The 26,649-nt window shown below is 45.3% G+C and overlaps 1 protein-coding gene across 1 annotated transcript in view; it reads left to right on the forward strand.

Annotated features, from left to right (window-relative positions):
• Positions 1-927: 927 nt before the first annotated feature.
• The window catches only part of Fbn2 (fibrillin 2), a 207,062-nt gene continuing 181,340 nt past the window's right edge, over positions 928-26,649 (forward strand). Inside the window, 5 exon segments of the mRNA XM_032885839.1 lie at positions 928-1,181; positions 2,031-2,113; positions 6,657-6,755; positions 9,846-9,941; positions 20,485-20,580. Coding sequence (XP_032741730.1) covers positions 928-1,181; positions 2,031-2,113; positions 6,657-6,755; positions 9,846-9,941; positions 20,485-20,580 — 628 coding nt within the window.

A 26,649-nucleotide genomic window follows, 5' to 3' on the forward strand; every position in this document is an offset into this window, starting at 1 on the left:
ACTCGCTCCCCCCTCACCTCTTCTACTCCCCAATCTCAATCTCCTCCGCTCCCTTCGCCCTGCCCCCCTTCCTGCCTCTACCCCTCCCCCAATCGCCCCCCCCACGCCTAAAATCGCCCCCTAACATTGTCCCCGCCCACCCCGCGACGCCGGCCCCTCGGTCCCGGCTGCGCTCCACGTGTGGACCGCTGCGCCCCGGCCCCCTCTGACAGCCGCCGCCCGCCGTCCCGCCCCGCGCCCCGCCGGGCCTCTAAAACCCCGGCGCCGCGCCCTCCTCCGCGGCATCTTCCCCGGCGTCCAGCCTCCTGCCCTCCCTCCCGCCAGCCGCTCGCCCCGGCCCCCGCGCACCTCCGCCGGGCTGTGCAACCACCGCCCGCGCCTAGCTGCCCCAAACGAGCCCCGAGGAGACCCTCCTCTTCTTTTGGGGGTGACTTTTGTTCGCTAGCCTGCTTCCTTTGGTGACTTCTGCAGCTTTCCAGGATCTGTGCCCGGAGCGCACGGGAATCCGCTCAGCCTCTGCACACCCCCACCCCCTCCTTTTTTTTTTCCCTTGTGAGGTCCGCTTTCTTTGTAACTTTATGCCGCGGCTGCTCGGGTTACTTTTGTAATTTCCCGCCCCCACCCGCTGGCGGTCCTGAAGTCGCTCGGGGCAGTGGCCCGGGGGATGCAACGTGGACCGCGCGGGACTGCCGTCTGCACCGCCGCCGCGCCTCGCAGCCCCCTGCGCTAGATCCCGCGCCCCGCGCGCTGCCGGGCAGGAGCTGACGCTGCGTCCCGCTACACCAGGACACCGCAAGCCAAGGGAGTCCTGCGAGCTGACGAAGGGTGGTCAGACCCTGACTTTATTTTTTTTTCCGGGCCGTGCGGATTTGGTCTCGGACAGTGCTCTCCTCGCGGGCCTCATTCCGCGCGCTCTTGGCGCCGGCGATGGGGAGACGGCGGCGGTTGTGTCTCCAGCCCTACTTCGTGTGGCTGGGTTGCGTGGCGCTCTGGGCGCAGGGCACAGATGGCCAGCCCCAGCCTCCGCCACCAAAGACGCTCCGGCCCCAGCCGCCCCCGCAACAGGTCCGGCCCGCAGGAGCGGGCTCCGAAGGTGGCTTCGCGGGGCCTGAGTATCGGGACGAGGGCGCGGTAGCGGCGAGCCGGGTCCGCAGGCGAGGACAGCAGGAAATACTCCGAGGGTAGGTGGGTGGCGGGGGTGGCTGGCTCGTGCGAGGACCTAGACTTCCCTGCTCTTTATTCCACGCCCTCCCTGACTGTCTTGCTAACGGGTAGAGCCACTGGCCTCTCCACGAGGACCTTAAAGACCCCCTGAGCTCCAGGAGCGCCTCTGCCCCCGTTTTTCTCCCGAAAGCCTCAATTCCTCGTCGGAAAGCCCTCCCTTGGGGGCTTCTGCTAGCTGGCGAAGGGGAGTCCAGCCTTCGGTTGCGGATGGCAGAGCATGTGCAACGTCTGTGGCTCAGGGAAAGTTTCTCATTGTCAGACCCGAAAGCCGGCATGGGTCTGCCCTGCTCCGGGGCCCCCCGGAGCCTGCCTGCTCCCCACCGTCGGGAGCGCAGCTCTAGAGCCTTTTGTTTGAGGACGTGTGCGAGGGAGGGTAGCGGCTGGTTCTCTAATTGCCAGCTCCAGGACTCCACCTTCTGAGTAGCCTTCCTTGACACTTAAGAGCCAGGGACAAAGTTGATCGAGGAGGAATGGGTTTGGGAACAAGGGCAAGGATTTTTGAACGGAGTGCCCCTATTGTTCTCAGCATCCGGATGCTAGAACAGTAGTAAATTGTGTGTTTCTCCTTTCTTTTCCCGGTTTAAAAAGGCAAGCAAAAGAGAGCACATGAAAGGGCACGTTTAGATGTTCGGACCCTTCCCCATTCCAGCCTCTAACCCATCTGTTTCCCAAACCCCAAAAATGTGAAGTAGAGCTTTGATTTGTTCGTCGTCCCGACATCTACTCACTCTGGCTTTGCTTACGGAGGCATTTTTGTGTGACTGCATCCATCTTTACGTGTGTATCACCGTGTTTGTCCCCTGCAGGCCCAACGTGTGCGGTTCTAGATTCCACTCCTATTGCTGCCCGGGATGGAAGACGCTCCCAGGAGGAAATCAGTGCATTGTCCGTGAGTGTTGGGCAGGGCACACAGTCTAGGGCAGCAGCGTACTCAGCTCCATTTCAGGGCTGACCTTACATTCAGTGTTTGAACACTAGGTTGCCTGTACGAAGCTGTGGGTCACACACAACTGTGGTAATGAGAGCTCAGTGGGGGGAAGGAAGCCGCATCAGCTGAGACTTCACTGACAGGAACATGGGAGGCAGAGAGCGATGAAGGTTTTATAATGCTCGATCAGGTGTTTGCGTTTACCATTTATGTGTATTGATACAAACAGGGGTGCAGGAGGGGGGGCTTTGTGTTAGAACAATTCTCTAGATAACTGAACATCACCTCTTCTTTAAAATTCCAGGGAAGACCACAGTGTTACTATGGTCATGCTTGGACTCTTAGGTTTTGGCCAACAGAAGATCAGTCTTAAGACTTTATATCACATTCTCATCTCTGGGCTGTTCTCAACAGCCCCATGGCAAAGATTGTTAAAGGAGTACTCTCACAGATTTTAAATTAACCCAAAGTTAAAAGAATTTTTTGTTTTGTTTTGAAGAGAAAAATCTAAGTTGGTTGACTTTTTTGGGGCGGGGGTGAGGGAACAGTTAACTTAGAATTCCCACAGATCAGATCTTACAGTGGACAGTATGTTTTCTAAGATGTGACTCTTACACCTTGATAACGTCTGTGAGTCAGAACTTACAGGTTGGGATTATTAGCAGCAATAGCAGTACTTTTCTTAAGATTCCAAGGTGCATATACGCAGGTCTTCAGGTTCCAAGTGGAGAGCTCATTAGTTCCTTGGGTTATGATCAAGGACCCTGAGGGGTCTTATTTCAGTCTCCTGAGGTGGAGTATGATAGGCCTTTCCCTGTGTGTTTATGTAGCCCAGACACATTTGTCCATTCTGGAGGACAGCCAGGTCACAGACAGCGCATGCATTCACAGTCCATCTTGACTTTAGACTGACCTTGATGCTCTCTAGTGGAAAGATAATTATGTCGCTGTGAACAGCAGAAAGGCAAGCTACCCTAGGCAAGGGTGCTGCGGGCATGGTGGCATTTCCAGCTCTGTATTTATTGGTTTTGTGGGTTTGAGACAGACCCTAAATGCTATTTCTGTCCTTTAAAAGGACAGAAGTCTGAAATTTTATTGTGAAGATTGGTTTTCTCTTTTTTTCCCCCCTTCTATTCACAAATCCCACAACCTCTAGTAATCAAACAAAAATGAGAAACGATCGTTGTATCCTTTCGAGGGATCGATTTATAAATATTTTTAAATACATTCCATGAATGTATAGGGTTTTGGCTTTGGCTTTTTACATGATGTTCACCTGCCTTCTCTCCAACACCTCCAACACAGAAAGTCCTATGTGAAGTATTTATGGAAGGCCCCTTACTCTCGGGCCACTGGGGCAGTGCTGCGGATGCCTGACACTAGCAAGGTCTCCCAGACTCTGGAAACAGCTCCTGCCACTCACCACACACCTGCCACCCTAGCTGGGAATGACTTGGGCCCCAGGGAAAGTCTGACTCACTAAACCTAATGAACGTGACTGCCATTACTGAGCTGGAGAGCAGCCGAGGAGAAGGAATAGGTTTATGGTACGCATTGAAAATCCGTAGAGTCAGGTTTTATTGGACCAGTAAGGAATGGGAATTCCAGAGAGCAAAGCCTTCCAGCCTAGTTGCTATAGGAGTGTATGTATGGCCCAGTGAGTGTCGGCCTTAACTGCTCTGAGTCTTAGACTATCATTCTGCCATTTCCTTCAGGAGAGTATTGTCACCTGTGTTTCTTCTGCTTGAAATATTTGGATGCTAATGAGTTGCATTAGGCAAACCTTGATGTTTTATTATATCTTCAAGAAAACACTTACGATATTTATGTCAAGTATAGCTAAGTCATATTTATTATTAACACCTTTGGAAAACAACTGACATTCTTGAGAGTGTAAAACGTGGGCACAAAAATCAGCAGAGAGGATGGGCAGTGCAGTGCCCTCCTTTAGAGACATTAAATTCAGTATTTCTGATATCTTCACATCCCAAAAGGGTCACATGTGAAGAATTAAGGAAACTAAAACCATTGCAGATTTAAAACTAGGAGTTTCAATCACTGAATTTTTCTTTGATAGTAAGTATTTCTTCATGGAATTTACTTATGTTTCATTACGAAACAAAGACAAACTCTGAGGTGATTTGTAAATCATGATAGCAATATGAGAACCAGTGGTTAATTTTCTCATACGTTTACATCTCTGCATTCTTTCTATGTAGAACAAGCTTCAAAGTTTAATGTTCGCCTCTTAGCAGGCATCACACAGGAAGCACTAAGGAAATACGTCTATTATTTTAAAAGTGTGATGCCATGCGTTGTGATTCCATTCTCTTTTTCCTTAACGGTTATTTAATTAGTAGTATTTAAAGACGGGGTCTCTAGTGCGTCCCCTGGAATGGAACTAACTGTGTGGAGCAAGTTGGCCTTGAACTCCCAGGTTCTCTCTCTGGCATTCAAGGGCTGAGATTACAGGCTTGAGCCACTGTGCCCAGCTGTTATTATTCTTAATTGTGGCTTGAAATGTCATTGAAGTACTTCCAAGTTTCCATGTTTGTTTCCAAACTGACTTTCTAGCTTTCCTTTAAAAAAAAAATTCAAGAGAATTATCTTAGAACATGGAACAGCGGAGGAAGAGTTGCCTGTGCCTTTACTTATGGAGAAAGTGCGCCATGGTGTTTTCATCATTGGAAAACAGTGGGCTGGGATTGGCTTGGCGTCGTGGCATTCGAAAGCTGAAAAAGACAACTATAGAGTATTCATGTAAATAAAATAAGTAAATAAATCTTTTTTTAAAGAAGAACCTTCCAATATAACCCCTTTAATTTATGTTTCTAATGAGAAAACTGAGCCGTAGAAGTTCTGAGTGTTTCCTGTGCTCGCTGTGGCTCCTTGGCCAGGTGAGAACCCAACCTCACATCTCCATCTCGTATGCATCACATGCTAAGCACCAACCCATCCACCGTCTCCAATCTCCACACTCCTAGTATTTACATCCTGTCTGCCACTCCTTCCAACACTGCGAGGCTTAATCATTTTGATGAAAATGGAGCAGTTGTAAGGAGACCTCAGACTGAGACTCACACAGGGAGGAAGGAGTTCATTAGTCTGACTTCCTCCTGTCCTGTGTGCAGTACACGCTGAAGCTTTGATAGACAGCCAACCGTCCAGGCCCCGCCCCCTTTAGCCCTCTTTGGTTTGAGACCTAAATGGGACCTTCATCTTAGCCTAGATTCACCTGCCCGAAGGGCCCTTTGAAATAAAGCTATTTTAGTGAGCATGTTTCAGTGAAAAAAAAAATTAGTGATCAGAAATAAATACATTTTAAGTATTCTATGGTGGAAGCCGTTTTCTTGCTTTTTTTTTAAGTCTTAAGAACATAATTTTTTTTGCAGTGTTTTCATTCAGGAGAACTTGTTGAACACTGTTCATATAATACAGATGCTAAAGGGGCTCTTAGAGAAGGAAAGCAATTACTAAATTGGTTTGCTCCTGGAAAGAGTGTTCCTCACAGTATTGGAGGTCCTCAGTCTTTTTTGAAAGCATTGAGACCTCTCTGTAGATTCGTGTACTTGTCGCTGTTCTTACACATTGCTTCAGGACATTCCCACGCCATTCTCCTGTTCCATGCATCCAGAGACAGAACAGATCAGCCCACAGCCTTTGTGCTCAAAGAGGGAATTCAGCTGAGGGTAGAGAGATAAATCTTTCAGCTCCTTAATGGCCTGGCTAAATTTGGGAGACAGTTCCTAGTCCAGAGCTCTTGACTGGAGGTTTTGAGTATCTGTGGCATGTGCTATGTCAGTGAGCCTATTATTCTTGGTTCAGATGACCCTCTTGTTCACTAGAGGTCACAGCTGTAGGAAAAGCTTCAATCCCCACCCCTGTCATAAGGACTTTTTGGAAGAGCAGAAATGGATTGCATTGGTAATGTAGCAGAAGACTGGAGGAAGGAGAGAAATTACAAAGGGGGACAAAATTGATGACGGGTGAGGCAGAAGCCAGCTGGGTTGGACTGTTCAAGGAACCTGATGTTTGGCCAGTCCATGAGGGTCTGGGGTCTCTGTTGCTACCAATTTTACATTCTTACATAGTGGGCTGTATTTTCTAAGATGTTCATTCAGTCTCTCTGGGTTTCCTTCCCACTGCCAGCTCCCTAAGGATCTAGACTTCCTCCTTTGGTAAACGCTGAATTCGAAAGTTTTCTGTTTTGAATTTGTTTTTTTAAAAAGCAACTTTCATTGATAATCAAGTTAAAGAATTGGTGTTACATTAGTATGATAGAATTTAAAAGAGTTATGTTGGTACATCATCACAAGGAAACTGTAAAGCTTAGTGCCACGTCTTTAGTGGGTGATTTGGTTCATGCTGAAAAGTCAGACGTTTCGCCAACATTCATTCCATGTCCTAGTTTCCCAGACCTATGGCTTTAAACTATGGCTTCCGTACTGTAAAGCTCGGTGGAGGGTGTTGACACTCATTCCCTCTTGTGTTGTGCTCTCTGCAGCCATTTGCAGGAACAGCTGTGGAGACGGATTCTGTTCCCGCCCCAACATGTGTACTTGTTCCAGCGGACAAATATCCCCGACCTGTGGAGCAAAATCAAGTACGTGCCCTCCCTGGGTCTCATTCTCCTCATTCTCCTTAAACGCGTGAAGCAGCAACAAGTGTCCTCCTCAAATAAGATACGGATTGGTGATGGTTCTCCCTATCCAGGCCTTGGCTGAGTTTTGCACTAAGACATCTTGGTGCCTCAGTTGTCACCTAATCATCAAAGGAAATGTGTGTGGGTAGTGGGACAGTTAAGATTCCATGACGTAATTCTTCACAATAGCAATAACTTCCCATTACTCGCAAGGTTCTATGTGCAGTGTTAGCATGATTTCAAGCCTCTCGCCACCATTATTTGATATCGATAAGATCCTATTTTGCAGAGGAGGAAAGTGAGGCACATAATATATTTAATAACTACTGTCCTGCTTAGATGTCTAGCACTGTGATAAATACCATGACCAGAAGCACTTTGGGGAGGAAGGGGTTTGTTTTCTCTTACAACTCCCAGGCAACATTCTATCACCAAGGAAAGTCAGAGCAGGGACTCAAGTCAGGAACCCGGAGTCAGGAACTGAGGCATGGGCCATGGCAGAATGCTGCCTACTGGCTTGCCTGCATGACTTTCCTAGCTACATTCTTTACCACCCAGAACCATCTGCCCAGGTAGTGTAGCCCATAGGGTTGGGCCCTTCCACATCAACAGTTAATTAAGAAAATGCCCTGTAAAGTTTCCCATGGGTAATCAAATGGACAGGATATCCCCAGTTTGTGTCAGATTGACAAAATAACCAGCTCGCCCATCTAAGGTAACAGATTTGAATCGGCTGACTAAGGCTGACTCAGCAGGTAGCCACACAGTAGCCTGCATTTAGCACCTTTGGTGTATAGTGTTGCAACCTCAGGCTAGTCTCAGCTATGGGAACAAAAGGCGATAAGAATGACAACAGATACTTACTAAAATACTGACTAAATACTTTATATATATATAGCCATTTTTCCACACATACTAATTTTCAACAATTTCATGAAGAGAACTATAACAGAAGACTAAGAATATATATATTATTATTATATGTAATAATATATATAATATATATATATTAGTTACTCTTTTTGTTGAGACACTTAAGTCCAAGACTGACCTGTGTAAGGGTTTAAGATCACACTGGATAAGACAGACAGAACACTAAGTAAAACAGAAATGATATCGCTTATTTAACAGCTCAATATCTAAACGAGGGCCTCAAATCTGCCTTTTAAAATGAGTATGAAACTGTTACACCTTAATCGTTCCCTCCACGAGTTTCTTGCTCAGCAAGGGTGACGTAGAACCTGTCTCATCTAGGAGTAAGAGTCGAGCAATTACATGCCAGTGTTTGTCATGGACCACTGACAAGAGCCTCTGGGTCCACCGATTTCAATAGTCTATGTTTTAATCAGTGATTTGAAACTTATCATCGAAACGCACAAAGATGTCAGGCGCCCTCAGGAGCACATTCCTCCTGCCAGTTTGTCTGCCGGAGACCTTTCCTCCATGCCTTCATTGTCTAATTCTCGATTTGCTCACACCCACCCTTGGCAATACCACAAAATACAAACCAAAGAAATACCGCTTCTTTTTTTTTTTCAAAATAGTATTTTTGTTGATTATTTGGGAATTTCACACAATGCACCCTGATCACACTCACCTTCCTGTCCTCCCACCCTTGTGACCTCCCCTCAAGAAAGAAGAAAAAAAAATACGAAGTGCAATATTGCTTCTTAATGCCGACCTGAACAAGGAACACTATACACGGTACCGCACTTAGTCTGGAATCCGCACTCACTCATTAGAGAATACCCAATTCCTTTCCACCTGGAATTTTCTTAACTCTTCCAACCTTCATCCTGTTCGAACTTGCTAGAGCTTTTTAGCAGTATATATCACTAACTGCCCGAAACACTTTCTAGTGTGTGTGTGTGTGTGTGTGTGTGTGTGTGTGTGTGTGTGTGTGTGTGAAAGAGAGACAGAGACAGAGACAGAGACATAGACAGACAGAGACAGACAGAGAGAGAGAGAGAGGGAGAGGTGGGGGAGGGAAGAAGAGGAGAGGCCAGAAGTTAACCTAGGGTGTCATTCCTCAGGTACTGCCTACCTCCAAAGTGAAACTTTTAATTCATGGCTGACCACAGTCTAAGTGTCGCAGATGCTTCTGCCTCAGCACGTGGCCACATCTACCTAGTGCTTACACAACTATAGTTTTCCTTTTTCCATGTCACTCTTTAAATATGTGGGTTCTACTAGGCAGTGCATTTCAACTCCACCATTTTGCTTTCCATGGGGTTCAAACCATCCTCATCTTTCATCAGACTCCCTTGCACCTGGCATCTTTAAATCCCTTTTCTACAGGACAGGTCCTCTTTTCAAATCAAATATCTTCACTTTCTTTGATATCTTTTCCTTCCATCTGCAATTGGAACATGGTAAACCTTTGGCGGGCAAGGAGCCCCACCTTATCTGGCTGGCCTTGCCTGCCTCTCCAAGACACCTTCTACACCAGTTCTTTGGAGGAAACCCTAAAAGCTTCCTAGGATCTTTAGAGTTTGTGTTCTTATCCTTCCAAAGTGGCTCCTTGCCTGGCTGATTTTCATCTTTCCAAGACCAGTCCACATGTCACATCAAAGTGGGCTTTTCCCGGTTGGTGTATCTAAGTTCCTAATTCAGTCTAGATAGTTCTCCTTTGTATTGTCTTTCTCCAGACAATTAATCACAATTTCTCCTAACCCTGTATTCTAACCTTGGATTTGATCTGTCTCCTAGCTGATATGAAGGTGCCATGAGGACTGACCTAAAATCCATCCCAGCATCAGGCCCATGGTCCTGCTCTCTAAGTGGATACTAGTCTCCAATATGCCCTAAACTATGCTACTAACAGCTTCTAGTGATTTCCTTTGATACTGTAGTTTATTTTAAATATATACTAAGTCAATGTCCTAACAGGTATAGGCACATGTGTGGACTCAATGAAGGAATAACTTGGTTGGATTGTTTGCATCAGTAGAATGCATTTGCCATCAGATTGGACAGGTAGTTTATTGATGTATGTGCTCATGGATGTAATTTGGTGACTGGTGCCTCTCTTTTTCTTGCTATTCTTCACAGTTCAGCAGTGTAGTGTGAGGTGCATGAACGGTGGGACCTGTGCGGATGACCACTGTCAGTGCCAGAAGGGATACATCGGGACTTACTGTGGACAACGTAAGAAACCTCAGAAACAACTTTATTGTAAAACCATGACCTAATGGCCATTTCACATTGGTCAGAACATAAGTTCTTACAAAGCTCATGCTTGGGCATTGGAAGAGGTCATTTTATACAGTAAGTCATAGGTCACGATTGCGCCTGGAAGAATTCTTCTAACTCAGTAGTTCTTTATGCTTTACAATATTAATGTTGAATACTAGTGATGTGCTATCAAGTTTAGTACTTATCATGAGTATTAATGCCACAAAACAGATATGTTCCCGAGGAAAAAAATTATTCTCTTCCCAACCTTGTTTTAAGAATCATTCAAAATCCCACGAGAGCCAGTTTCACAAGCTGTCGTTTGTTCAAATGTATTGAATAACAGATATAGAACTATGGAATTATTTGAAGAGATCAGATACCACTGTGAAAGAAGAGGCTTTTAACAAAGCTCGCAGCTACTCACCCACCCTGGAGATTGAACTCAGGGTCTTGTACATCACGTTATGACTGTGCTCTATCCCTGTGCCAGGAAATAAAACTGTCTCCAACCGGGAGAATCACACACTGATCAAGAAATAGTCCTGTTTGGACTACAGGGTGTAGACTATAGCTCCAGGGCTGTCACACATCCCTGGGGAATACAGTTGGCTAATGTTCACCAAACTGGGACACTGTTCTGAGAGCTTGTATGGTTTTTGGTTTGTTGGTTTAGTCTTGTTTGCAGTACTGAATGTGAGCCTGTCTTTCTGCATGGTAGCCAGGCTTTCTGTACCTGAGACAGAGCTTCAGTCTTCTTCTTACTTTTTAATTTGAGGCAGAATCTTGCTAAAATTTCCAGGCTGTCTTTGACCTCACCAGCTGGCCCAAGCTGGCCTAGAACTTGGAATCCTCCAGCCTCAGCCTCCTTAGCAGCTGGGGTGAATAGACCTGCTCCACCTGGCCCAGACAAAAGTAGCGTCATGTTAAGTACACATGAAGAACATTAAAGAACATTGAATCACACATAGAAAGATCATCCATGTTATTTCACTCATATTTTATGTGAGCCTAAACTCTCCGTGGCTTCCTTACACAAATTCCCAAACTATTTCCAGCCTAGGGGAACTGGTGTTAAGTGTGCATGCATATCTACTTTTAATTACATTCATGATTTTTGCCGCAGTTTAAACTGTTTCTTGATAAACACCTATAACACGGCATTTGTCTCCTTCAACACTTGGAGTTACAGCTCGGAGGCACTGGTCCACTCTCAGTGCACGGCAGGCATCTCCAGGGTGTCTGTGCTGTAAAACGGGAGATCTGAGCCTGAGATCACTGTCCTCATTTCCCTCTCACCCAAGTCCTGGCATGGGCCATCCTTCTAGCCTGACACTTTTGATTGCTCTAGTTATGTCATAAAGTGTAATCAGAAGGATCTACCTGTAAGCACAATATTTGTTCTCTTATCACGGGCTCAATTTACTTAGCCTGATAATTCCTGTTTTATTCAAGTTATAACATGTATCAGAATTCCTTCCTCATGAAGGCTGCATTACTATCAGGAATTCGTTCATTCATCTGTCTGTCAGTCTGTCTGTTTCTCCCTCTGTCTATCTATCTCTCTGTCTCTGTCTCTGTGTGTGTGTGTTTCTGTGTGTCTGTCTTATCTGTGTGTGTGTCTGTCTGTCTCATGCGTATGTCTCTTGTGTATATGTCTGTCTCATCTCTGTGTGTTTCTGTGTGTCTGTCTCATCTGTGTGTGTATGTCCCCCCCTCTATGTGTGTGTGTGTGTGTGTGTGTGTGTGTGTATGTGTCATTGTTTACACATCTGTTGATGAACATTATGTTCATTCAGCTTTTGGCTATTATGAGTGATTCTGTTGCAAATACCATTTTGCATGTTTGGGTCCTGATTTCCATTCTTTGGGATATACAACCAGAAATGGAATTGCTGGGCATAGGGAAGCTCTGTTTTTAGAAGAGTTTGAGGAAGAGCTATACTGGTTTCTGTTATAGCTGCAGGAGTTTTTCTTGACATGACACAGAAGGGCCCATGTTATGTTGCTAACACTTGGTGCTTTATTTTCCTTTTTTAAAGAAAACCGCTCTAATAGATATGAAGCAGTGTTGCCCTGTGGTGTTAGTTGTTTCTAACATTGTCTTCTAGGTATAATTGTAACTTCCTGAACAATGATGTAACTGTGTAAGGCAATCTCAAGAAAATAAATCAGTTTATAGTCTGGTAAAGGCAGGGATAGATCAACTCAAAGAGTAGATAATACATATGTTAGTATTTGCTTCCTTTGTTACAAAGACTGGACTCTGGCACCATGTAAAGATGGCGACAGGCTTGTGTTTTCTAAAGGAGAGTTAGGGGGACATAGGAAGATAGGAAAGCCAGATCCTTGTGATGGTGGCTTCTTGTTCCCAGAATCCATTGCAAGCAGAACCTGCTTGGGGCCATTATCTAAACTGGACCAATATGGGAAAAGGAAGGGGCCCTTCCTTAATCATCGTAGACATTCAGCCCAGGATCTGTTTGGCAGAACCCCAATATTAGGGCTCCTCCCAAAGTGTTCTGTCTTTCCTGGATGTTCAATTCTTTGTTCACCCCGGGGAATGAACAATCCCCTAGATGATCAATGACACCCGGTTGATGATCAGTGACACCCCATTACAGTACATGGGAAATCTCACTTACTCAAGGCTGCACACCTGACCAAAAATCAGAGAAAGACTCAGAAGTGGCTGCTCTCTGAGGGCCTCTTCCAAGAGAGGGGAGCACTTACACACATAGCTATCAAGGAGGGAGCTCCCACTCAGTCATCACGAGGGCTAGCATAAGGAAAGGAGAGTAAGGGATTGGGCACCATCGTGTCAGGGTGTTTAGATCTATTATGGCTAGACAGATATTTCTCCTTGGAGATAGTAGAAGCTTCCGTTGCAACCCCTAAGCCAAGAGACAGGGCATGCCAAACCCCAAGGAACCGATTGTCTTCCTAGAGAGGAAGGATCGGGAGGATTTTTCACTCCACATGCTTGGGAGAGTGCAGCATGTAATTATTAAAAAAACAATCCACAGGAAAACAATCCACACTAACACCGCCTACTCACTGGCCGCAGCGGTCTCTCTGCCCCCATGGCTAGCGGTCCGTCCAATTTCCTGTGGTTCACTCGCAGCCGAACCGCTCACATTCCCAGTCTTAACAGCTAGTCTGCCACAATTTGCTCTAAACCCGGAGCCCTGTATAAAGAAAACTCCAGAGGCTTGTAATGTATCAGTCAGGTTTAGAACAGTAAATTCTCGACCCACAAAATGCCCACACAAAGAGCTCAAAGGTCAACTGATATCGGTGCAAGCCGCCCACCTAGACTGGATAGATTGCTGTACATTGCTCTATTGTTCTTCTACCTGTGGCTATTTCAAGCCGCCATATGCATCCGGTTCGACTTCCTCTCCTGTAGGTTCCATCTCGTCTCCTTGTCTCCTCTCTGTCTCCCTCTGTCCCGTCTCTAAAACTCTCAGCCCGCCTTCCTTTTCCACTGCCCAATCACAGGCTCTAATCATTCACCTACCCTCACCTTGCTTACAGGTGACACTCTACAGGAAACACCCATGGAGAAGGTCACTGTGCTCAATGACTTTTTACTCCATGCCCAGTTCTTAGGTCCCTGTGCCGTGAGTGACTCAAGGGTCGGCACCTGCTCATGGGGGGATGGGAAGACTTGGTCAGTTCTATTTTTGAACCATCCCAGCGGGTAGGCAAAACTTGGAGTAATCTTGAAGTTTCTGACGTGGAGTAAAAAGGTGTTGTCCAGCAGGCTGTAAGTTGAGGTGGAGCGTGTTTGAAATTCAAGTAGAGGTTCTGAGTGAGTTAGGGGGACTGTTCTGTCTCTGCATGGTCAGCCTTGTCTGAGGGATGACACTCTTTCAAATGTCCCCTGCATGTATACACCCTTTCTTCTGCCCAGGATCCCCCATATTTCTGATATATATATATATATATATATATATATATATTTGCTGGCCTTGTAGAAAACCCAGGCTTCTGGAGGTCCACAAGCTGATGGGGGAATTGGGGAGAGAACAAAGAAGGCACTGACTGTGGAGATCCAGAGGTAAAAGGCTTGTCTACCTGACAGAGCCCTGAGGTCCATTCCTAGCAGCACAGCAGTCAGTTATGGAGGAAAGACATTTACGAGGTTTCCCAGCTGTGTGATTCTGTCACTAACATAGCTAGACCCGATAAGCTTATGTGGATTGACAGAAACCCAGGCTCAGGTGCTAGACCAGCTACCGTCCATGGCAGCTCCAGGCAAAGAAGGAAAAGAGTCCTTGGCGGGAGTTGAGGACTCTACAGGTCTTAATGCCTGGCCTTTCTGCCGGGAATCTTCAAGCCTTTCTGTCTAATTGAGATAGAACATTCTCTCCCTCCTGCTACGCCTCCGTTCCTGCTCGGTTGTGCCTCCTTTTTCTTGTCTCTCTCTACTTGCTGTGGCATAAACAGTCAAAGGGAAAAAGCATCCTGGTGTTCTCTAGAGGTGGGGTGCCTGTGGTAAATTACTTACCCTGAGTGTGTTTCATACTTGCTGACAGATTATAAAATTAAGGGAAAAAAAAGAAAAAAAGGTTAACATGAATGTCTATTCCAGATGTGTTTTCGATGGTATATCTTACCCAGGCTAGATAAGATTAAGGTTTTATTAAGGTCACGGGGTACCAAGAGTCATCATTATCAGCAGAGACAAATGTGACCAGGCGCTGCCCTCTTCATGGCCTCCAGTGAGGAAGGCACACCTGTGCGAGTTGGTAATGAACAGGCACCTACTTTTCTCAGGGTTGCTCAGGACAAAAGGGACAGGAGATGGTACATCTCTGGTGCAGGCTCTGGAGAGAGAGACCAAGGGGAACGTCTGGAAGATGTCCCAGTATATTTTCTTTTATCCTTTGTTACCCAGTGGTGACAGTTTTAGCATATCTAACCAAATGAAAGACATAGGTACTTTTCCTAGTTCAACGTTCTGCTCCGAAAGGGAGAAAGTGGCATTTTCTTTAGAACCACCGAGTAGAGCAGGGCATCCAGTGTTTGTTTAGAGCCCTTCTTAGGACTGTCCTTGCCCCGGTTGTTTTCAGCCTGGATTCAGTACTCAGGTATACTTAGGGTGTATAGAACAATAGGAGGGTGTCTTGCCTGTTTCTAACACACAAAGGGGAAGCTCTGGAGTGAAAAGCCTCTCCCTTATAGACGAGTGCTTTGATCCCCAGCCGGCCTGCTATCGCTATCAACCTTACTGATGCCGTGCTCTCTGGTTGGAGAAATCTATTAAGCACCGAGTTCCCAGCCAGGATGCGTGCGGACAGCTCTTTCCTGAGTCTCTTAAGATGGAGACTTCTGTCTGCTTTTGTCACAGGGACAGTAGAGCCTACGGTACAAGCAAAACCTTACCTATAAATCCAGTAGTTGCCAAATGAGGTGAGGGCGGTAGCTGGCGGACAGGAGGGACAGGAAGAGTTTAAGATGACATTTTCATCTAAGTTGTCTTGTAGGAAAGGGTGGTACACCATTGAGAGTGGAGAAGGAGATGCCGATTTGCAGCTTTTGAACCAGGAAAAGCCCTTGGAATATGATTTTTGGTGATAGAAGGGCCACAAAAACACTTAAACTGTGATAAGTCTTGTCCAAAATGTCAGCAGCGCTCTTTAGGAATGTCACTGTGTGTCCTTCCCTCTGCATGGCACAGCAATATGGCACGTTTAGGGAAGAGGACTGCCAGGTAAATGAAGAGGTGAGAGTCTAGCTGGCTCATTTCTTGTCAGCTTGGCACAGTCTGGACCCATCAGCGAAAGGGGAACCTCGACTGGGGAGTTGCCTCCATCAGATGCTGTAGGCAAGTCTGTGGGGCATCATTGACTGGTGATTGATAGGTAGGGTGCAGTTCACTGTCAGAAGCGCCACTCCCCAGGGCAGAAGGTCCTACGCTGTATGAGAAAGTGCGCTGAGCAAGCCAGCAAGCAGAGGCCCTTGATGGTCTCTGCTTTGGTACCTGCCTGCAGCTTCATCACGGATCCTGAGGGCCATTTTCCACTGGTGGGTTTTGGTCAGTGTTTTGCTATAGCAATGGAAATGCATGTTGTGCTTAATCCACTGGAAATGTAGGTAGTGAGAAGGTCCAGGATGGGAGGAAAGGGAATGTGACTTGCACACAGGCCACAGTCTCTGTGATCCTGTGGGAAAGTGTTCTGGACACACAGAAAAGCCAGTTGAGAGATGCTGTGGCAGACACAGACTCTGTGGACTTTAAAGACAGCCACAGAACCTCTGGGGCCAGAGTGAGACGAAGACATAGGAAAATGGCAGGAGACAGATCTGGACAGGAAGGTTTGGCTTAATAGGCCAAGGGAAGAAACTTGAATTATCTCTCAGGTATGATGGGGAAATGATGCCTTCTGAATGGTCAAGTGCCTCAGTTAGGGTCACTGTTGCTGGGATGAAACACTGTGACCAATTTGTGGAAGAAAGGGTTTATTTGACTGAAGCTCCTAATTCACAATTCATCTGAAGGAAGTCAGAGCAGAGACTCAAATAGGGGAGGAACTTGGGGGCAGGAGTTGATGCAGAGACCATGGAAGGCTTCTGCTTTCTGACTTGCTTCTTGTGACTTGCTCACGCTGCTTTCTTATAGAACCTAGCACCACCATCCCATACAGCACTACCCACAGTGGACTGGGCCCTCCCCCATTGGTCACCAATTAAGAAAGTATCCTACAAGCTTCTCTGAAGCCTGATCTTACGGAGAGATTTTCTCAATGGAGCTTCCTCCCCTCAGAAGACTTTAGCTTGTGTCAACTTGACATAAGACTAGCCAGCAGACCTGATTAACGTTGTTTACAAAGTCGCTATGGATGCTATGTTGATACTGCTTGTGAGGGGGCAGGAAGGAAGTGGAGCAGGCGATGGACACATGGCCACCATGGCAGCGAAAGCGCTGGTGACAGCACAGGTCACACTTGTGCTTTGGAAGTCGTTTGTGGTCCAGGTAAGATGGGTTGAAAAGAAAAGGAAAAGGCAGAAGTCCCAGATGGAGGATTATCAGCGGAGCCTAGCTGGCTGGTAATAGAGTTTCCTTATGGGGGATCAGCTGACAGTGAGGCTAGATGGGCAGAGACTGGTGAAGATCAATGGTTGTGCCAGGTCTAAAGATCTGTTGGACTTCCAAGTGTACACAATTAGAAAGACAGACATCAAGACAGAGACATAAATTGGATGTACTTGGATTTAAAGTTCAGTCAGAATAGTTTAATAGACAATAATTAGAATGTTATAGACAAAAAACAGACTTGAAGTCAGAGCCTTAGATGACCTCAACATTTTGATATCGATAAGGGGAAAGGGGCATGAAACGCGGATGAGAATAGGTTGAGATCAGGCAGGCCCGATACCCTGGAGGAAAAGTCGAGGTATCATCTTCTGCTGTCCTTAACATGGCTGAGAATGTTATTTTTATGTGATGTGTCTGTGTAGAAGTCACAGCCACAGTTTCAGACTCAGCTTGGCCCTTCTTCCCTGTGCACTTCTTCCCTGTGAAGCGGTAGTACAGGTGTCTGTCTCATGAAAACCCGTGCCTCGTGTCACGTGGCCTCTCACAGAGCAGGTGCCAGGGTCATGGCTGCCGTGAAGTGTTCTCTGAGTACCCAAGCTCCTCCAGCAGGGGAGCATGCTCTGTCCCTCAGGCTGATGCCGCGTGGTGCTCTTGTTGCAGAGCTTGCTGGTAGCTTAGACAGTAGCTTCTGCTTCTGTGGAGTCTGCTCTGTCCTCCCTGCCCTGCCCTTTGGTGCCCTGCTAGGTACAAGCCTCTTCTGAGTGGGTGGCCGGTATTTCTTCTAAGGTAGAAGTTTGGGTGTATTCAAGGTCTTTCTAGCAGTATTTCAACTATAAAGTACTTTTTCCAGATTCATTTATCATAAAAATATTAGTCTATAAAACCATACTTCACTGAAAAGAAGAAAAGTGCCCTCTCCTTTGAGTGTTTAGGCTCCATTTGCACTTTCAGTATATCAAGTCTCCTCCTCCATGCTTGGGTTCTGTAGCAAAATAAAGTGTCGGTTAAGAGTACAAAACAGAGGCCATGTGTGGTGTGCATGCCCTTAGTCCCAGCACTTTGGGCGGAGAGGAGAGCAGATCGCTATGACTTTGAGGCTAGGCAGGACTATAAATTGAGGCCCTACCTCAAAACAAACAAACAAACAAACAAACAGCTTCCCTTAAAAAAAATCACCCCAGGAATATAAAAAAGCCGTACTATATCTTTGGCCTTCCATGTAGGTTTACTTAATCACAGTACCGTGGGCTGGGGACCACCAGCTGTTGTGAGCAGTCATGCTGAGATCAGGGAGGTTAAAATGCTGGAACGGAAAGCAGGTCTTACTGCTCCTTACACCGTATGCCTGGCAAAGTGGCAGAAAAGGTGCTGAGAAGGGCTGTCACAGGGCAGGGTTCCATCAGTGATCACAGTGCATGGAGGGCGAAGCTTAAGTCCAGCTAATTGTTCCTCTTATGTGATTGACAGGCCTGGGAGCAAATGACTTGCAGTGGGTCTAAGCCTTTCTGTTCCCAGGGCCCTTATCAATATTCACAGTGTCAGAAATTTGACACAGGAAATGTGAGAACTATTTGCTAACTCATTTCATTTGGGGTCATGTTATTTGGTGTCAAACTATGTTATATGTCCACATAAATATTTTTATTGGATATTTTTTATTCACATTTCAACTGTTATTCCCTTTCCTGGTTCCTGTCCGTAAACCCCCTATCCCATCCCCACCTCGCCCTGCATCTATGAGGGTGCTCCTGCACTCAACCACCCACCCCTTCCTGCCTCCCCACCCTGACATTCCCTTACACTGGGGATCCCAGCCTTGGCAGGACCAAGGGCTTCTCCTCCCATTGGTGCCCAACAAGGCCATCCTCTGCTACATATGGAGCTGGAGCCATGGGTCTGTCCATGTGTACTCTTTGGATGGTGGTTTAGTCCCTGGGAGCTCTGGTTGGTTGGTATTGTTATTCTTATGGGGTTGCAATACATATTTTTATGAGTAATAATTATACTTTCTAAACCTCCAAACATACTGTGACGAAATAGAGACGGATTAGTCTGACCCAGACAGGTTAGGCTAGGGTTACACTGTAAGTCTCTGTCTCTGCAGGAGGAGCAGAACCCTCACCAGGACTACCTTCCGGTTTGGAGAACTTGCTTATAGAACCTAGCCATGGGCAGACAGAGTCTCCTCATTTGTGTCTTTGTGATTTGAGGGAATGTTATAGATGTCCATGCACCTGGAGGACAGAGATTGTCAGATGCCTTTCCCAGCTCATTTTAATTTTTTGGGACGGTGTCTCACTGAAGCCGGAGCCACCATTCAGCTAGGATGGCTGGCCAGGGAACTCCAGAAATCTGTCTGTCCACCTCCACAGTGCTAGGATCACAGGGGCACCAAATCTTTGTATGGATGCTAAAGTCCAAAGTCAGGTCCTAATACTTGCACAGGAAGCACATTCCTGGCCGAGCCATCTCCCCTGCCCCCACTGTATCTTTTCCAGAGGCTGGTACAGTACCAAGAGGCTGTGTCTGGAAAGTTCTATTTCAACGTTCTCCCACTTAATGCATTTAAAGAAGATTCTTTGCATTTCCAGTAATCACATTCAATTAGAGTTGTCCTTCTGCAAAGTACGTGTTGGGCAGTTGGGAAATCCTCGACCCAAATCGAGCACTTATTTACAATTGAGCCTTCAAATACTAGCAGTTGGTTCCAAGAATTACACGCTCCTTAGAGATCTCTGGGAAGTTTCTGTTCCATTTGACATTCCTATCCACCCCCATCTGTCTCCCAGCCCTCATGGTCTCATTCTCCCTTTCCTAACCTTTGTGTATATCCATCTCACTGTTGGCCAGTCTCCGTGTTCAGTGCAATGGAGTATCAGGAGTGGTACTTAGAAATGTAGCGTGTTACGGGTAAAGAGGCAAAAGGCATGGTTTCTCGGGAGACACACTTCTCCAGAGCATATAGCATCATGCCTTGCATGAAAAGTGACACTGGAGTAACCCTGAGGTCACTGACATGGCGATGCTTTAAGACAAAGAAAACATTTTCTCCCCAAGTGCTATGATTGGGAGGGCAATCATGCCATGTGCTCTGGTCAGTCGTGATGGGTGAGGAAGGAGCCAGGTGGCTGAACCTTCAGCCCACTCCTGTGCTTACTGATATGTAGCCTACTTGAAGGGCATGTGAATGGATTTTGCCACTTCTGTCCCAACAGAAAAGGTGATGGAATAGTGACTATTGATCTTCTGGCTCCTTGAGCATCAGACCCAGCCAATCTTCATGAATCTGATAAAGAAAAAATGAGACTACAATAAATGTTTGCTTGACAATAAGGTCTATGCATTGTTGAAATATCTCCATCTGACCAGTCAGATGCATTCACTTGTGTTCCAGAGAAGCAACTGGATATAAGGTGTTTTCTAGTCAGCATTGCTCCAGGATCTCTTGGTGATTTTTTTTTTTGTCCGCAGCTGTCTGTGAGAATGGATGCCAAAATGGTGGGCGTTGCATCGGCCCTAACCGCTGTGCTTGTGTTTATGGATTCACCGGGCCACAGTGCGAAAGAGGTAAGAGGGAAGAAGAGACTGTGGGACTTACGTTTTCAAAGTTTATTCTATAACATTACAATGACGAATGTGTGTTTTCGTCATCCAATGAGAATTGGTCTAATGAAATATATGTTTGGCTCCAGTAGCTTGAATGGAAAGATTTGGGGCAGCAAGTGTATCAGCGACTTTCATGACAGTGACCCTGGTCTGAGAGGCCAGTTCAGAAGCAGTCGCTTCAGGGCGATGCTAACTGACTGACTGATGGCAGATTCTTATCATATTCCTTTCTTCTCTGGACACTGTTGGAGTACACTCTCAGCTGTAAACAGTAACAATAATAATAATAATAATAATAATAATAATAATAATAATAATAACAGCAATAATAATAATAATAATAATAACAACAACAACAACAGCAATATGTCCCTGGCTGAACTCCACAAAATTTGACAAAGTTGTCCTAATAATAAAAGAACACACTCTATTCCATGACAGCAGTCTAGAGCTCCTGGGCTTCATAATCAAATGGGATTAAAGCTTTGGATATCTTACTCCTCTTCTCTTAGACCTGCACTCTCTGTGCTTCTGTCTGGCCTGACTCTGGAGGATTCTGGAGTGTTTTCTTGTTGTTTGCTTTGTGACTGAAGGAGAACTATCATTAACTGAAACAACACACTTCCTTGTTCCATCTGTGGAGAGAAACTTCTCCTCTAACTGTTTCCGGGTCAGTTCGAGTCCTCAGAGATAGTTCATGTTGGTGGGATTAGGCTTAGATTCTGCACAGTAGTCCATGGTGAAATTAAAGTGTTACTATGTTGGCTGTGGATTCAGCAGCCATTCCTGCAGCAGTAAGGAGTAAGCCTCCCCACAGCTACATGCAAGGAAGGGGCGGGTAATTCTCATTAGAACTTCCTTTAGGCAAGACAACTAAGAAAGTATCCTGCGCTGAGCACTGTTATCTCCAAAAAACAGTCATTAAAGCCATTATAAAATCAGCTTACAATAATTTCCATAGCAACTAAACCTGTTTCCTCTCAGCTGCTGAGAACAGCCAGCACTGATGCTCTAGCAACCTAGTCCTATAGCCTGATAGGTGTGGTCGTCGTGATCCACCAAAGTTGAACCTTATAAAGTGTAATAAGTAAGTGCTTAGTGCTGAGCTGTGAGAGCAAACCTAAGTTTAGAGTAAAAGTAATATTACATTATCATATTGCTGGATTTCATCTTTAGATTTATTTTCCCTGGGCTGTGGGGACAGCGAAAGGCATGTAGAACTTCACTGGAAAATTAAAGTGTATGGTGTTGATGTCGGTGAAATGATACAGGTATCCATGCAGAGAATCTTTACATTATGAATATACCTTGTACTTTTAAAACTGAGACTTATTACCCTCAGAAAAATCTCATCTTAGCGTTTAGCCTAAGTCTTGAGGATAAATTGGGAAACTTGAATAATATGGCGAAGTATGTGACGTTAGACTTAGGCCAACTTTTAACATATGTCTGTGTGATGCACACTGGGAAATTTATGCTCTTCCTAATGTAATTGAGGTTTCTTGGGACTAAAGTGCATTCCACAGATGACAGAGTTTATCATTATTCTTAGGACGGACTCTAAAGCTTTGTACCAGATGTTCTTACTGGGGGAAGGGGAATGAATTGCGACAGGCTAACACAAACGTTCGAACGGGATATACTGATTTGCTAGACGGTGTGATTTAAAGGCCAGGGAATACAAGATGGTAAACTTGAAAATGCTAACCTGGTCCTGACCAGCGGGGACGACGCTCCTGCAAGCTCTACAGCACTTTCGTCCCAGAGCAGGATCCAAAGTTAGTTTCTGCTGGGCACGGAGTTGGCCGTGTCCTTTCAGCCCAAGCTTCCAGCTATTGCATCACCGTTCTGCAACAGTTGCTCCTTCACTCCTGGGGATCTGACTCCGGCTGAGCTGTCTGCATTTTACACGCACAGTAGCATGTTTGCAGAAGGGCTTATAAAATTAATCCGTTAATGAACTGACCTTAAGGATATTTTTAAAAGGTTTTTTAACCACTGCACTTCAGTATTGAAGTACAAAAGCGTCCTCTCTTTCTAAGAAGCGGTCAGGAATTTTCACTCGTAAACTGCAGCCATGAACTTTTTAACCTTTCCAGGACACGTTTACTATTTTTCAGTTGATTTTTTTTTTCACGTGCACATAGTTTTTGTAACTAGGAATTCTCCCTTCAGAACTATTGTGACCGCTATATACAAGAGTCTTATATACATGTAGATTGGGTAAACAGGTTAATTTGCCCGTTTGTAGTTAAAGTCCACATTCTTACTCAATTACTGATTTCAGAATACCCGTCCTTTATTATATAAGAGAAAAGAGTTTTATAAAGTGAAGGAAATTTTCCTTGCTTAATGTGGAATATGTATAATTTCCCTTTAAACTAGCCTCCTGGGCTCGGGGGTCCTGTAGAGGAGGTCTGCTTATCCAGCTATCTGGTAGACTACTCTCTGGGCAAGCAGAGACTGAGTGTAGCTAATGACTGGCTTGATTAAGCTATTGAACTCGAGTCTTGGAGCCGTAAACTGAAACTCTGGAGTCTCTTGTCTTTATGATATACACAATGACCTTTTATAGTTAGAAGAAAAAGAGGGAGAGGCCTTGTGGTCACATGCTGACTGTAAAGTGCAGACAGCTTAGCTGCGTTCAAAGAGCAGAGAAGTATTCCATTATTTTTGTTTCTTTCGCCAGACAGATGAATAAAAAAAGTACTTCCTATGCACCTGAGGAAAAGAACGAGAACAGAAATCAGTATTCTAGAGCAGGCCTCCATGTTCCCCCAAGAGTACCTTACTTCTTAGCAACAGAAATTTCAAGGATACAGAGAGGAAATACGGGAGTCTACCTAAAGGATGTTTAGACACACTAAAATGGTTACGTGAATCCCGATGTGCTCTGCCCCGCGGTCCCTTTTTAAAACTTCTTTGGCTTCAGTGAAAACTTATTTAATGATTGAATTTCCCTTGAAGCTTCCCCTGAGGAGCATCTGGTAAAAATGTATGTCACACCCTCTTAGTTACACACAGACTATGACGACAGATTATTTTTGTCATGTAAAATATGTTTTTCTTCCAAAAGCACTAACTACCCTGATACCTAGTGACATGGTCTTTAATTTTTAAGTCTTCCCAACACTACCAGAAGAAGGTGCTTTTTAAAAAGCGGGTCTAACAGGTTAGTTTTTGAACCAACGTTTTCAAGAAAATCTTCCCAAAGTGTGCATTTGCAAGGGCGTGGGTTGTGATCATGACAGTTGTGCAGCTTGTACTAGGGAAGCTTTCACGTCTGTAGGGAAGGTATATGGAATTGGTTCCACGTTTGGGCAGCTCTCAGGAAATCCTACGGTTGTATAGAGTGATACATGAACTCATTGTCCAAGCGAGGCTGAGGCTGAGTCCTCTAGTGTCCCTGAAGCCACATGGCTCTCATGTGTACCTGTAGTAATTTCCTTCTCACTTCTACTGATTGGTTGAAGGTTGAATCTTCTACACTGTTTCTCTTCTACTTAGCTGGGACATTTAAAGCATGCATACTCACTCACACTCACACTCACACTCACACTCACACACACACACACACACACACACACACACACACACACACACACACCACACACACACACCACACACACACACACACACACACACACACACACACACACACACCCCACACACACATATCACACACCACACACACACACATACACACACACATACACACACACACACACACACACATACACACACACACACATACAGCCCATGTTACCTGGTTCAGTATGAATGTGACATCAGCACCTTCTCCAGCAGATCCAATCATCGTCTAGGACAGACATGATTGCAACCTCACGTCTCATTAGAAAAGTCTGAATTGTCTGCATGTTTGTTTGCTCCCTCGCGTGTCAAGAGCTAAGGTAATTGGGATAGTCACTAAACCACTTAGACAAAAACAAGAGGAGAGCCACCTCAGAGTTTCTGCGAATTCCGGGAATTATGTAGACAAACCCCCAAGTCGTAAATACCTCATACACTTGTTATCCTGTTTTGATTTCCCGGGCTTGGCACTTACTGTAATGGATGCACGGTGGCCTTCTGTAGGATTTCAGTAACACGGAGAATGAATAAGACATGCGGAAATGCAGGACTGTGTGGCGGGAGAAACTAAACAGTATCGTCCTACAGACGTCTCAGACGGCGGTGGGCAGTAGGTTTGAGACTTTCGAGGAATGTCAGTGCAATCCTTTTTATTTAAACCGTACTTTATTGTACTTTTAAAATGAACAGTAATGTGCATATAAGGTAATTGAGAAAATAATACAAGATAAAAGGAAAAGTTACAGTTGTTCATAATTCCTAGTCTCAAGGTTAATTACTATTTAGCTACTAAGTAGTTTTAGCCTCTTGTTCCTATTGAACATAAAGCATTTCCTAAGAATGGGATCTTGCCCTTCTTCCCAGAGTCTGCTCCTCCGCGATCTGAAACACTCTCATGCTTCCCTTCTCCTTTGGCACTGTTGAATACACCATGGGCTTTGATGGCTGCGTTATATACGGTAGTTATAAGGATGAATCCGCACTGGTACACCAAGCCTCTGCCCTTTATAAAGCCATTCCCCAGTCTCACAGACAGGGAAGGCTTGCTCAGGTCAGACCCGTAGCACTGATTGTGACAATCAGAAGACATACACCGCAATCCAACTCAAGACCCCAAGCCTTTGTCCCTCCATCCCAGGGGTCGGCCCAGGTAGTCTTCTGTCATTGACATTTAAGGTCATTTCCAAGGTTATTTAAGCTTGGTTTTGTTCTGGATTTGGCTCTGTGCAATAAACATTTCTGGGTAAATCTGTTTCCTGAGCTATATTCCTAGACCATACCATATAAGTATAGCAAGGAGTTTGCAGGATGTCTGGGAACAACGGAGACTGACACGTTCTGCTCATTTCCATGGAAAAGCTCACTGTGGTTCTTTCCATGCTCAGTGTGTCTGGAAAATCCTTTCTTATTCTAAAATCTTATGAGTGACTATTTTTTTTAAACTTTTGGTATCTTATTTCTTTTAATCTTTCCAGCCATGAATTGAATATAGGACTGCTACTAAACTGCTCTCCCTCAGACATTTGTTCAGAACTTATCAAGGATTGAGCTTGGAAATCTAGTTCTAAAGAAACAATGTATACTCCATTCACAAGAAGCTAATTGTGTATTTAGGGACTGGGACTGGAAATCTTCAAACAGAGATAGGGTCACTGTGGTAGACATCATAATAGGAATGGAAGGAAGTAATGATCTCAGAGATGCTTCTCAACTGTGGGCAGTTAGAGCAGTGCCTTGTCAGCCATGAAAATGTAGACTAAAAAACAGAACGTTTCATTTTCTGCCACCATAAAACGCCATTAGACTATCGCCTATGATTGATATTACAAATGGTACTATGGCTCCGTCCTATACAAACACTATTTAAGATGCATAATTAGTTTTATTACTGTAGTATACTACGCCAGCTTCCCCCCGGAAGTGCATTTCCCTTTTCTTTCACACTGAAGATTTAGTAGAATGGAAATAGCAAAGAGGAGATATCATGGGGTCTAAATGTTAAACCCACATATGCTTATGAGCCAGGGAGCACACACATCTCAGCAGTGTGCTGGTGTGCTTTCACACACACACACACACACACACACACACACACACACACACACACACACACACACACACACACTTTCTGCTCCAGCTAAGAGAGAAGAACATTTTATAACCCTGTACCCTTTAAGCTAAACTTAGCCTTAAATGGGCATCAGAGGAATTCCAGAAGATCTGTGTGAACTTTATGTGCTGGCACTAGCTCAATGGCATCTGTATCTTGAATGCCATTAAGAAGACGAGGGGGGAGGGGGAGCAGACTCTATAAGGAGCAGAAGCAAAGGAAGACATCATCTCTCTGGTGACAGAAATGGAAGCAGCAGTGGTCGTCAAGCCATATGATGCTGGTGTGTGTTGAGGGAGAATTGGGGTTTAGAAAAAAATCAATTCTTC

Source organism: Rattus rattus, chromosome 15 (genome assembly GCF_011064425.1).
Source record: "Rattus rattus isolate New Zealand chromosome 15, Rrattus_CSIRO_v1, whole genome shotgun sequence".
In the NCBI taxonomy this organism is placed as follows: Eukaryota; Metazoa; Chordata; class Mammalia; order Rodentia; family Muridae; genus Rattus; species Rattus rattus.